The sequence below is a fragment of the Drosophila suzukii genome, chromosome 3 (assembly GCF_043229965.1).
Source record: "Drosophila suzukii chromosome 3, CBGP_Dsuzu_IsoJpt1.0, whole genome shotgun sequence".
NCBI lineage: Eukaryota > Metazoa > Arthropoda > Insecta > Diptera > Drosophilidae > Drosophila > Drosophila suzukii.
In genome coordinates this window covers 89,012,792-89,026,023 of record NC_092082.1, presented here as the reverse complement: position 1 = coordinate 89,026,023, position 13,232 = coordinate 89,012,792, and the positions used below count along the sequence as shown (strand labels likewise).

General features: G+C 46.5%; 4 protein-coding genes across 11 annotated transcripts; 1 reads left to right on the top strand and 3 right to left on the bottom strand.

The window, feature by feature from the left end:
- Nucleotides 1-405: 405 nt before the first annotated feature.
- On the bottom strand, nt 406-1,844 carry LOC108011704 (uridine diphosphate glucose pyrophosphatase NUDT14). Its single transcript, XM_017076914.4, has 2 exons — nt 1,376-1,844; nt 406-897 (listed from the first exon to the last, which is right to left on the bottom strand). Exons 1-2 carry the CDS (start codon nt 1,777-1,779, stop codon nt 663-665), a joined length of 639 nt encoding a protein of 212 aa, XP_016932403.4. The 5' UTR covers nt 1,780-1,844; the 3' UTR covers nt 406-662.
- Nucleotides 1,845-2,049: 205 nt separating this feature from the next.
- On the bottom strand, nt 2,050-2,865 carry LOC108011701 (uridine diphosphate glucose pyrophosphatase NUDT14). Its single transcript, XM_017076911.4, has one exon. It carries the CDS (start codon nt 2,799-2,801, stop codon nt 2,088-2,090), a length of 714 nt encoding a protein of 237 aa, XP_016932400.4. The 5' UTR covers nt 2,802-2,865; the 3' UTR covers nt 2,050-2,087.
- Nucleotides 2,866-2,985: 120 nt separating this feature from the next.
- Nucleotides 2,986-13,031, bottom strand: LOC108011700 (protein RUFY3). Of its 6 annotated transcripts, none has more exons than XM_065865650.2 (7): nt 11,793-11,952; nt 10,682-11,669; nt 6,992-7,425; nt 6,680-6,930; nt 6,219-6,621; nt 4,275-4,372; nt 2,986-3,973 (listed from the first exon to the last, which is right to left on the bottom strand). In XM_065865650.2, exons 2-7 carry the CDS (start codon nt 11,649-11,651, stop codon nt 3,346-3,348), a joined length of 2,784 nt encoding a protein of 927 aa, XP_065721722.2. In that variant the 5' UTR covers nt 11,652-11,669; nt 11,793-11,952; the 3' UTR covers nt 2,986-3,345. The 6 variants fall into 6 exon arrangements, with proteins under 6 accessions (XP_065721722.2, XP_036675346.3, XP_016932399.4 ...); XM_036819451.3 differs by having other exon boundaries at nt 10,826-11,669; nt 11,793-11,951; XM_017076910.4 differs by lacking the exons at nt 10,682-11,669; nt 11,793-11,952 and adding an exon at nt 12,499-13,028.
- LOC108011714 (uncharacterized) lies at nt 7,445-10,068 on the top strand. 3 transcript variants are annotated; one of them, XM_017076936.4, is made up of 5 exons: nt 7,445-9,179; nt 9,236-9,600; nt 9,657-9,726; nt 9,796-9,893; nt 9,957-10,068. In XM_017076936.4, the coding sequence occupies exons 1-5, from the start codon at nt 7,523-7,525 to the stop codon at nt 10,002-10,004; spliced, it is 2,238 nt and encodes a 745-aa protein (XP_016932425.4). In that variant the 5' UTR covers nt 7,445-7,522; the 3' UTR covers nt 10,005-10,068. The 3 variants fall into 3 exon arrangements, with proteins under 3 accessions (XP_016932425.4, XP_016932424.4, XP_070852001.1); XM_017076935.4 differs by having other exon boundaries at nt 7,446-9,179; nt 9,654-9,726; XM_070995900.1 differs by lacking the exon at nt 9,957-10,068 and having other exon boundaries at nt 7,447-9,179; nt 9,670-9,726.
- Nucleotides 13,032-13,232: the final 201 nt, after the last annotated feature.

The following is a 13,232-nucleotide window of genomic DNA, read 5'->3' as shown; positions in this document are numbered from 1 at the left end:
AAGGTAAGATAAGATATATAAAGTGTGTGAGTATGAAAATACCCTATTTCTTTCTCTGTGATCAGGAGTACCAGGAGCGACCATGGAAGCTAAAATCCCTGGCCGTGTATAAATAAGTAACCTGATCCCAGCAACACGCTGCCTGACAGGGGCCCAAAAACGGCACACAGCTTCGGTTCGGTTCGGTTCGGATGGGTCGGGATTGGGATGGGGTCCCTGGTCCCAGGTCCCATCGCACCGCATCGGATCGGATCGGATGGGATCGGAGAAAAGCGGAACCCGTTTGGAGCTTCTGCAGCAGCAGCGTCTTGCGGCATTTTGATTTATAGGCGATTTATGCACTTGGCTGCCGCGGTGGGAGTGGAAGCTGAAGTGGATGTGGAAGTGGGAGACGTCTTGACCGAATTCATGAGCGGACAGCTGGCCTGGGTTTATTACATATTACACAGTACATATCATAAGGTAAGCCTCGACAGGCACGGGAATTTCAATATTGGGTATTATCGTATGCGCTAGGCGCACTCACAATGTTCTCGGTTTGGAAAGCATTCGACTTCGTGTTGGCTAATACGAGTTACTAAGGCAACGCTGCGGATGCGGACGCATCTTATCATCTTATCACGGCCGCCGCTTATCTTGGTGAATCAACAGCAACGTTTCCCCTAGGCCTTCGCACCCGGTGCCCTGTTGGCGAAGAACCACATCAGGCCCATGAGGCAGCTGGGCGGGCTGTTGTTCACGGCGCCCTGTTGGATCATCCGCTTGGCCTCCTCCAGGGACAGCTCCACCACCTCGATGATCTCGTCATCGACTCCGCCGCCACTGGTGGCCTTGTCCGCGTCGGTCACCTCGCAGTAATACATGGTTTGCTTGGCACCCGATGAGCCGACACCAGATCTGAAAGGGATTAACGGGATTAATCAACTGTTTTCGGGTTTTTAAAAATAGTAAACCTTTTTTATGTTTTACAAATCCTATCTTATCTATTATTATTGTTTACAAGCTTCCCATTTCTGATAAACTTTGAATAGGGGGTTGTATCTAATTAGGTTTATGGTCAATGTAATTAAGTTTCATATAATAAAATAATTATCTTATAAGTTTTTTAATTTTATAGAAACATTTTAGTAAATAACCTCCAGATTTTAGGAGTGTTTGAAAAATCAATTTAATACTTGAAAAATCTCAAAGTCTATCCTAACAGTATTTGTAAGGCTATAGGATACCAACCATTCTTTTTACAGTCTGAAGTAAAAATATTTTATTTATTTTAACTATGGAAAATAAAACTGACTGAAAAATGTCAAGAATGTAGAACTTCTCCCTGAAACTCAAAACCTCTCCAATATAGATTATTAAACTTTAACCCCCTCACCTGTAGACCATGACCTCCTCGATCCTCTCCACAGGGACATCGTATCCACACTCCTCCACCACCTCCTCCCGGGCGATCTCCACCCAGCTCTTGGACTTGTCCACGATCCCGGCGCACAGTTCCAAGGTGACCCCGATGGCGGGCGGGAACTCCTTGAGGTCCACCTTATCGAAGTTGCCCTGGGCGCTGGAGATAATGCCGTGGTAGACAGCGGGTCGGAACTGACGGACCAGGACCAGCTTCTGGCGAGAAGTGTTGTAGAGGATGATGGCCACGCTATCGTGGACCTTCAGCAGATCCCAGTTCTTCTCCACGCCGTTCTGGACGTAGTACAGGCGGAAGGGTTTCACATAGGGAGAGTCCTCGGGCAGGGGTCCCAGCCAGATCTTGGAAACGTTTTCCATGCTGAATAATCGGACGCGGGGCACAAAAACACGGCAGTGGCACTATCAACAGCTGACTGGGAAAGCTCCAACCGGCGTTGGGGAGACACAATCAGATGGTAGCTTTCGTTTCGGGTGAGCTTTTCTGACGTTTAAGGCCTGGCAGCAGATGGTAATACTTTTTGAATTTGAAAAGTTCGTTATAGAGGAATCAATACTTAGTTCTTGTTTTAAAAAACACCTATACCATTTTCAAAAATGTAATATGGTGGCCTTATTTTAGATTTCCAGAAAATTTATTTAATAAAGTTTTTTAATTGTAAGATCTACTAAGTGGTCACCTTGGGAGCCTTATAGAGAAAGAACCATAGTAATCCCAATAAACAGGAAGGCCCCCCATTGGTTCTGGCTCCTGTTTGAACCAGCTTCCTTGACTCCTCGACAGACATCTCCAACACCTGGATATTTTCCGCATCAACGCCACCGCCTTCCGAGACTTTCTGATCATCGCATACCTCGCAGTAATATAAAGTCATAGCACTGCTAGATGTACCAATACCCGATCTATAATCGAATACATGCTGCAGGGATTCCGTGGGCACCTCGTATCCACACTCTTCCAGAACTTCCTCCTTGGCAATTTCCTTTAAGCTCTTGTCTTTGTCAACGGCCCCACCACAAAGTTCCAAAGTAACTCCCATTTCCGGAGGAAACTTCTCCAGATTGGCTTCACCTTTGGCCATGGCTGAACTTCCAGCTGAATAAATTCCCTGGTAAACCGCTCCCCTAAATTGTCGTACGAAGATCAGTTTCTCACGGGATTTGTTGTACAACAGCACCACCACACCATCTATGGTTTTTATAAAGTCCACCTGCTTTTCCACATCACTTTCAAGATAGTGTAGGCGTCCTGGCTTAATCCAAATGGAATCCTTGGGGAGAGGACCGAACCAAATCCTTGATATACAGCTTGCTGGGTTCCTAATGCCCGATTTGGCAGCCGAACACCAAGATCGACGCAGGGCGCCGAGTACTTTGAACATATTTGGTATTTTTAAAAATCATTTTAAAACGTTTTAAATACATTTGAATGATTACGCAATGACAGCGGTACATTTAAAACTTATATTTTCCTGAAGCTGTTCCAAAATAAATTCTTTCTATACTATATTAAATGGATGTGCTGCTATTAATTTGATCAAAGATAAAGTAAGTCATTATTAAATAAGTTTTACGAGTTCGTTAACACAAGGTTTATTATAATTCGATTACAAAACACAATGAATGTAATATATATCGTCAAATGGATGACAGGGAATTTATCGCAAGGTCAATGGTCAACTACATGTCACAACCATGGATGCGAGTGTTCATATGAGCGGGTACTATTGGACAGTTCTAAGAAAATTAGGAATAATTAAATTTGTATCTAATAAATCTCACTTTTCACTTTGAAATAAGATCACCATTTAATGGAACTTTTAAACATAAAGGTACTAACAAATTTCTAGAACTGTCCAAAGATCACACCGGCTTCTAAGATTCCTAGTCAAACATACAGGCATATCTAGCACACACAATTCCTTATCATTTAGCGGCATAGCAGTTGTCGCACACGCGTACAGGTTTCCCCGGCTGACCCTGGGCGTTGATGAGGGGCAGCGTGTGCTCCGAGCAGGCCTTGCAAAAGATCTCCCCGCAGCTGCGGCAGTGGTGTTTCCGACGCGTGAGATTGAACTCCCGCTCGCAGGCGGTGCAGTGGGTGGCAATGGAGTCCGGTGCCCAGATCCCGGGACTGCCAACAGCCTCCGGCATAGCCTGTAGTGACTGGGCGGAGCCGGAGAGCAGCTGCCGCTGGCGACGCTCCTGATCCTGCATCTCCGACACCTTTAGCTTGCTCACACTCAGCTGAATGCCGAGCTCCTCCAGCGTGGTTTGAGCCTCTGACCATTGGGTGCGAACCTTGTCCAGATCAGCCTTGAGCTTGCCGTTCCTCTCCTTCTCCTCGGCCAGTTCCTTGAGGCAGCCCTGCAGGTTGGATATCTTTTCCTTCAGCTTCAGCTCCTTCTCCTGCAGGGAGATCCGCCACTCCCGTTCAATCCTGGACTCGGCCTCCGCCCGGGCGGCCCGCTCCTCGCTGGCGGTGACCTGCGTGGTCAGCGTTTGCGACGTGGTCTTCAGAATCTCGCCAAGATTGCTCTTGTCATGGGTCCACCTGGGGAGGGAATATAAGGTTTTATAAGGATTGACCATGTATATTTACAGAGAATTAAACCACAATTTATTAGAAGTATGCCGTCTGGAACATTTTTCGCAGATTAATTAATTTTTAATCGTTAACCTCTTCAATATTTAGATCAGGACCAGATGATCTGGATTTGGGTCACGTTTATAAAAAGCCCCAACACTAACAAAAATTAATTTTGAAAATGGTTCGAAATGTATTGTGGTTCAAAACTCAATCTTCGAGTATTTTTCCAAATCTACAATCCCTAACAGCCCCCCACGGATCTTACTTCTTTTCCAGCTGATCGATGGTACTGGCCATGTCCTCCTTCTGGACTTCCAACTTGGTCATCAACTCGGTTTTGTGCGTTAAAGAGGCCTTGCAGTCCTGCCAACGAAGAAAATAAGCGGATGTACCAACGTCGTAATGTTCCGTCATTAGGTGTTAGTAGGGTGGAAAATGAAAGACTTGGGGTTCGGATAAGTTTTATTTCTCTGGGATCGATTTTGAAGAGTATGAGTATTAGAATATAGACTGAAGCTCCAACGCGTATAATACATTGCATGGACTTGTAGATTCATATAGTCTCAATATTTATTCATAGTATATAATTACAATATTTTTGTATTTGACTAGGCTGAGTGTATAGTTACAATATAAGCGATTGCGTGGGGATCCATACGTACATACATATGTATAATAAACATCTGAAGCCTCTTAATCACACTATACATATATACATACATACGTTGTTATAGTATAATCGTATATAATCATTGTTTACGGGGGCTTTGGGAAGATAATTTAGCTAACAGGTTGCATACTGTAGTAATTCAAAACCTTTAACAATTCATATACTGGTATTCTATCCATTTAAGAGATCTGGTCTAGGGTGTAAAGGCATCCTATATGGTACACACACTGGCTATAGAGCTATTTAGCTATAGGGTTGTTTAAGTAGTTGCACTTTGAGTTCCGTTCGGGACCTGGACGCGGACTTTGAGTGTTTATCCAGGTCTCAAGGATGTTGAGAGCAATACAGGCCTGTTCCGATTTTCACATGGTGGAATATTCAACTGATCTTAAGATCTTACAGTAAATCAGATTAGCAAATTTGTTTGAAACTAACACTCAACAATAATTTCTTCTTATACATGTTAAATAATATTTATAATTGAACTTCTCCTTAGGTATAAATGCAGTCAGGCACTAAATTCATTCAGTAACGATATAAACCTTATTTCAGCCATTAAGAAATGGATTTTCATTTAAAGAAAACTAAATTAAAATCTATTTTCTATATAGATTTTTGAAGGGAAGTTAATACATTTAGGTGGAACTTATATTGTGAAAACCGAAACTGGCCATAAAAACAAGGAGTCTTATTCTAAATTTAGCTGCTGTTTAAGTATCTCCCTCGGCTGTCTGCTCCCGGCACAGGACGTAATCGCTCTGGGATGCATCCACTCCGAAGTGCTGGGTCACCTCAGCCGCCGCCTCGGCCAGCTCATCGTTCAGGGACTTGGCGGACGTGGGCGTCTTGGCATCCTTGCTCTCCGGCAGCTCCTCCGGATTGGGTGCATCCGGCTGACGCGGCGATTTGCGGTACTTGCTCGGATCGAAGGGCGGAAAGGCGTCCATCTTGAGGTGCATCCGCTTCATGGGCGGACCGTCCTGTTTGTGCTTCTTGGTGAGCGCCTCGAACTTCTCCAGATTCTGCTGTCGCCGGGTGTTGGGGGAGCGGTCTCCGCCAATGGATCCGCCCCCAGCTCCGGCTCCTGATCCCGATCCCGACCCAGGTCCATAGTGGTGCTGGTCGACGAGCTTCGATTCGTATTTCTTTTCTAGCGATTGTAAAATGTTACCAATTTGTGAGGCTTTCGTTTGCAGGCGCGAGACCATTTCGCCCTTTTGTGTGAGTTCATCTTCACATTCCTGGTTGAATTTCAGACGGGATTACTTTTTGACTTTAAGGCTTAAACCGATTTAACTTGGAGTTAATGATTAAATTATAAACGTAAGCTTAAAGGAAAGGGAAATTATAGCAAAGCTACGGACCAGATGAGCGAATGAATGTGGGCAGATGAGTTGTGAGTGTTGATGATTTTGATGGGATTGTTGGTTAAACAAGGAATCACGTTGGATAGTAGTAGATAGATAGTATCCGTCCAAGAGATTACCCTGTTTTTATACCAAGCAAATCCATCCTGATGATGCTGAGTGGACTACTCACCTGCAGTTTGCGATACATCTCTAGGTTGATCTGCTTGATGTCATCCAGTTGGCGACGCAGCGAGACTATCGTGTCCTGTTTCTCGTGAATGTCCTTTTCCAGCAACTTCATGGCCATGTCGGACTCCGCCTTGAGGGACACCTGCAGTTTGAGCTCCTTCTCCAGTTCGCTGGTCTTGCGGCGCTCTTCCACCAGCTCCTCCGAAGCCTTCTCCTTGTCCTTGTCGGAGGAGCCCCCTGAACCAGTGGAATTGTTATCCGGCGCCGGAGTGGACTGTCGCATGGCCTGGTTTTCAGCTTGCAGGGCCAACAAACTATTCCGAGCGATGGCCAAATCCTCCTTCATCAGAGCATTCGTGGTCGTCAGCGACTCCACCTTGGCCTGAAGATTTCCCACAGTGGCGCTGAAAGATGGGATATAACTTAGCCCAAGTGCTCCATTTAAGAATAGCCATAACCCACTTTAGGTGCCTGTTAAGCTCCTCAATGTAGTTCTTCTGGTCCAGCACCGCAATCATGTTGCCCTGCCCAGTGGCATCCAAAAGAGCAGGCGGAGCATTGTCCTCTGGAGCGGCATCCCCATTCCGTGAACTGGAACGCAGGTACAGCGAAAAGTCGATGACGCCCTGCTGGGAGTCCAGATCCTCCTCCTTGACGCACAGATTGCAGTCGATTACATTCAAGCCCACTAGAATGCCCATTATCACAACGATCTGAAGGTCAGGGAGAGATGGGTTAAAAGGAGTTTCTTCAGAGGATTAGCCACAGTCAGACCTCATCGCTCATCATCAGGGCATGTGGCTCGTAGTAGTCGTACAGTGAATCATCCCTGTGCTCGATGAGGGCCTGCAGGTAGTCCGATAGCTTCTTCTGCATCAAGGCAATCCTAAGCCAGGCCCGAGCCCGGCCAATATGGGTGCGAACGGTGGGCAGATCCCTGACACTGGCCGTAATGTCCTGCGCCTCCGGGCAGTAGTGCTCGACGCTCTGCAGCAGGTCCCACAGCTCCTTGCGCGGCCCAAGGAGACCCTTCTTGGGCCTCAATCCATGGCCCAGGACGTGCTCTATGACGATGAAGAAATGCTGCAGCGGCAGATGATCCGAGTCCAGCATGCGGCCGTAACGAAGGGACTGCTCCAACAGCTCCTTGACCACCAACTTGCATATATTCACCAGATTGCTGCGCTCTATTTCCGCCGTATCCCGGGCTGCAAATGGAGGAACCATGGATTCCGAGGATTAAATCTCGATCGGCTGGCGCAGAAATTTGCGTCAAAAACAACTGACAAACTGATTAACTGAGTAATGAACTTTTATGTGCTCTCCTGGCTGCTTTTTTTCCTGGCTCCCGGGGGTTGTCCCATATACAGCATCGACCTGGCTACTTTGGAGGTGCCGACCAACGATTTCCAGAACGAACTGACCCTGCAATCGATGCTCAGCTCGGAGCTGCGAGCTTATCGTAACGGGCTGAACGGGAGGATCGATGAGGAGGAGAAGGAGGATCCTCCCTATGCGCCGCCCAGGCGATACCAGCAGCCGGAATGGCTGCTTAAGGATCTTCTGCCCAGGGAGCTGCAAAAGGCCACAAGGAGTGCCCCGGAAACAGATACCTTTCTGGGCACGAATCTATTTGGGAACTACCGCAAGAACTGCTTCTCCACGGAGGACATTGCCCTAATCTCCGCCCGCAAGGACTTTGAGCTGCTGGTGCCCAAATCCTTCCCGCAATGCCTGCTCACCGACAGCATTGTCAATATGCTACTGCGGTACTTCAACACTGTTAACCAGATTGTGAAGGGGATGTCGGACGATGACACGCGACTAATCCTCCAGAGAGCTTTTTACGACGCTCTGGGTGGCTATCTGCGCTACTATCTGGTGCCCATGGCCCAGGTTTCATACTACGCCGGAAGGATCAAACTGAACACCGTGGAGCGCCTGGTGACCATCTATCGGCAGTGTAGAACTACCCTGAATACAAATGGAAACGGCTGGCGAACGCCGAACAAGAATATAATGACCCAGTTCAAGGGAACGAAGATTGAGCCTGTCAGGCTGCCCAAGAGCTGCCAGGATCAGGAGGATGCCTCTAGCTGTGCCGAGTTGGATCAAAGCTGCATTTCCCAAGAACCGGATCAAGGTTCGATGCTGGTGCCACTGCCCCGCCTAGAGACGCCGGATGAAAGTGGTCTCCTGAGCAACATCTATCTGCCCTTCCGGAAGCGACGCATCTACAATCTTCGGTCGCCCAGATCCGCCTATGTCCTCGTGAAATTCTTTCAAACCCTCACCAGCTGTCATCGATTTCAGGGCATCAGCCAGGTGAACTACAACCGCCAGCTCCTCGCCTGGCTTAGAGAGAACTTACAGATGCACTATGGCGATGAGCTTTTCTACCCGGGATTGGGAGGGGTACTGCAGATCCAAGAGAGGATAGTGCTGCAGCAGAAGAATCCTGAGGAGGAATCTCGAGAATCTCGGGCATCACTCGAAAAGGTTGAGGAAAAGACATCTTCCTCATACAAAGAAGACTCCCGAAAGATGAGTCGCTCTGCCATCCACTGGCAGGAGGCTCCAGACCCTCAGCAGGAGCAGGAGCACCAAGACGAGTGGCTCACCGGTCTGGAGAAGGTTCACACGCGCCAGGACGAAGCGGAGGAGTGCCGGGAGTGCGACAACGATGACACCTTAATCTGGTGCATTGCCGCCTTCCTGGCACTGCTCCTGCTCCTCATCCTACTCATCATCTGCTGCTGCATGCGAAGGGGCAGGAAGAAGAGGGTGGTTCCCACGGATGCAGAGGCTCCTCCGCCCAAGGACAAAAAGAAAAAAGTGCGAGAGACGATGATAGTTACGGAGCCAGTAAAAGAACCTCGGAAGGAGGAGCCTGAGGGCGATCGCCGATACTACTACTCCGGATCTGGTCGCTCAACCTCTCAAAGATCGGTTCAGAATGATCGTAAGTCAATTGGGTAATGTCAATAAAAGCACTGATACTTTCCCCTAAATTTACAGGCTATCCAGAGAACCCCGAGATAGATTCCTATACCTCCACCTCCTCGCTGGGCTGCCAGTTCAACAAGAAGTGTGTGCCTCTAAATTTCAACCGCACCAAAGGAGAGGAGTACTATGTACCAGACAAGAGTCGAGATGAGGTGGCAAAGCCACTTTCAACCTTCAAGCTTCTCTCCGAGGATTCCTCCCCTCATAGACCTCTACGGCCTCCCCATAAACCCGCTTTGAAAGCAACCCAATCCGCCATTCCCACCTCGGAAAGCGATCTAATCGCCTTGGACAAGTATAGGAGGCGACAGAAGCAATCCACTCAGGAGGAAAAGCGGAAAAAGCATAAGGACACTGAGACCAGCCGGAGAAAAGAGGTAAGTTATCAGAAGTTTGCCAGCTTTCGAAATCCTGAACCCAGAATCACCAGCAGACCAAATCCTCAGAAGAAAGCAGAAAGCAGTCTTCATCGGAAAGGCGAACGACCAAACAAGTGAGGATTGGTAAGTTCAAAATGAACATCCTATTTAAATCCTATATTAAATGTAATTACATCATTATCAATATTCCAGCAACGGACAACGATTCTACTGATGATCCTCTTCTGCACAGGAAAAAGCCCTCAGAAAAGCCGGAACCCAAATCGGGACGACTAAGGGGCGGCACTGAGGTGCGTTAAAATTAAATACTTTGGAAATTTTGTTGATAATTAATCTTGCAAATCTCCTCTTAGTCGGTAAAAGATTCGCCCAGCTGGGAAACGACATTTGACGACATCTAACTGGCATAGTTTTCACCTGTTTTGGTTTTTTGAGTCACTATTTTGTTAAGTGTATATTTTTTGATAAGCCAATAAACCCTTTGAGTTTAGTCTTGTAACACACTGAAGTGCATTACTTAAACTAATGTGGATTATTAAAATCTTTCCCTCAGCCTGGTAAGTTTAACCCTTTGTATCAGAACAGCAAGCAACTAAATGTGCAACAATGCAAAGAGGCATGCAAATTGATCAAAGATTACAAGGGCCAACAAAATCGAGAACCTAGATCTAACCATCCATACTTTTCTAAAGATGGTTTTCGTCTGTGATACGAATCTCAAGTGGTAGTTTAAAATCCCAATGGGATATAATTAAAAGATAATCCTAATGGAATACGCATTAATCAAAAAGTATTAGCATATGACTAAACCAATGACTAAAAAAGTAATATGTACTCTAGTCCTTAAAATAAATAATGTGTGGGTAACTAAGCAAAGAATAAAAAACGAAGTATTTAAAGTAGTTAAATAAAAACATACGGACAACAAAATTTAATATTAAATAAAACCTTTACAAAGGCATGGCTTGGACATCCTCCTTATTTAGTTGACCCTTGAAATCCCAGAAGATAACGACAAATGAAGAGAACTACAAAGTAGGAGCGTGCTGGGCAACAGAGGCATCAAGAAGCGACCTACAGAGATGCGACCACTCGGCGAAGAGGCCGACACTCTGGTGCGACTGCGACTGGGAGTGCGACTGGGACTGGCCGAGTGCCGAGGAGCCACTGTGGACCATGTCGCACAGCCGGCGGCCGATAAGGTTTTCAATTGCCATAATACCATTGTCCGTGATGTCCAGGGCGCCGCCTCCTCCGCTGCCGCCGTTTCCTCCTCCACTGCCGGTGGACAATCCGGAGTAGCGCTTGCTGTTGCGCTTGCTGGAGTTGGAGCCACCATTGTAGTTGGATCCAAAGCCAGAGTGGGATTGACCTCCTCCCTGTTTTTCACTTGTCTGCACAGCCTGACTGCCTGTTCCGCCGGCAACATCAATATCCTGCAGCTCCTTCAGGCACAGCCACTCGCCATCGACGGATACCCGAAAGTTGCATAGGTATATAGTGTCCTGGACACCGCCGGCCAGCTCCTCGCTGGTGTTGGCATGCGAGGCTTTTGGCAGGGCAATTGTGTTGCTGCTATTGTTGGCCTGATGTTGCTGCTGCGGCTGCAACACTAAGGGTTGCTGCTGTGTCTGTGGTTGTTGCTGCTGCTGCTGCTGTTGCTGCTTCGGTTGCACTTGTTGTGGGGGTGGATTCTGACCCTTTTGGGTTTTGGCCGCCGCAGCTTGGGCCCTTGTTGTTGCTGCTCCAGTTCCAGTGGCAGTTGTTGTTGCTGCCGTCGAGGACTTTGCAGACTTGCCAACTTGTTGTTGCCCCGTTTGAGGCGCCTTCTTGGCCGCCGTGGCTCCTGCGGCCAATGACGTCGTGCTGCTCATCGTCGGGGTTTTCACCGCACTCCTCAGTGGCTTCGAACTGCTGCCACTGGCACTTGATCCTGCCACAGTACTAGCTGACTTTAAGCGACTGCTGTTGCCACTACTGCTGTTGCTGATGTTGTTGTTGTTCGAGGACAACTTGGTCTTTTTCGTATCCTCGACGAGTCCACGCATTTTGCTGGGGCTTCGCAACTGCAATGTGTGTGTACGTGGGCGTCCATAAAAATACAGATGTATATACAGATATATCGATATTAACTGCTCAATAAGTTTTAAGTTTCCTTTGCTGCAGTACTTTTTAACTGCTTGTATTACCTTAAAGTGCTTTTCCTTTTCGAAAACCTCTTTTTAAGAGGGTTTATTTTTCTGAAATTAACCAAATAACCGAAAATTCTCGCCGCTTTAAGGTTGCTACGTTATCCTGTTGTGTACGCGTTGAGTAAGACTGGCATAAAGTTCTTTATCCTATTGATTTGTCGCGAAGTTTGACGAGCTTTTCGGGAGCTTTTGTTGGGGGTGTTCTCGAAGATGTATGATATATCTGATGCACATGTATTTCCGGTGACACTTTTGCAATATAGGTTTATTATATTTGTAATAAATACCGGAAAGTTAAAAATATATACATTTTCCCTAAACCACAAAATATTTTTATATCATTGGTTACATTTTATAAGGTTATACTTTTGATATTTTTTATTTAATCTCATTTTATTGATCACCTAAATTATTCAGCTAGACCCGGTTTCTTTAAGATCGATCATAGAATCACTTTTGTATGTACCAAACTTTATGTTAATTTGAAAAATAGGAATGATCTAATATAAATACCCAAAAGGTTTTGATAAAGTTGCTTTAAAAAAATAATGGCAATTTAAATGAAATATTGCCATATTTAAACCATATTTATATATTATAGATAGTTATTAGTAATTATAATATTTCTAACACTTTACTATAGATAAAGCCAAAGCCAAACAAAGCTGGCTTTATAATCTTATGAATAATGCTTGGAACTCACCGCGTTTCATTCTTTTGGCTTGGATTTTCGATGGCGACGGTAAGGGAGCTGGGTCTGGAGTGGGTGGCACAACAGGTGGGCTGGGTTGCTCTGGATACGGGTAAGTGGTGGTCCCATCTATTACTTCTGAGTTGGCGGCTGCTGCGGCTGCATTCGAGAACTGCGTGGAGATGTGGCTGAAGATCTGCGTGGAAATGCTCTCCGTCCGCCTAAAGGTGTTGCGTAGGCGGTCCAGCGAGGACGTGGACGTGGAGGAGCTGGGCGCAGGCGCGGCACCTCCACTTGGGGGCGGTACCGAAACGTAGGCACTTGGCGAACGAGAAAGCGATTGGGAGTCGTCGCTCCTTTCGCGCCGCACCAGCAGATCGTCCGTGCTCATGGTGAATCACTCGATTCGCTACACTTCCCGAAACACTCAGCGAGATCACATGAATTGACCCGACTCAATTATACGCGCTAATTTCGCTCAATTGCACTTAAACACGGAGTAAACAACAAAGTTTGTCAATACAAAGTGGAAACAGCTGTTGCTTTGCGATTGGGGAAGGGCGATAACTGCCACTGGTCACGGGTCACTGTTATCGCAGCTCGATAAATTGGCGAAACTGTGAGTCGTTGGTATTGAAGTACAGTAAACACTTTTGACAAGCAATAGCACCTTATACCTTTTATCATTGGGGTTGATTTCCTTTTTTTTAATTCCTATTTTAGGCCTGCATGTACCATAAACAAAA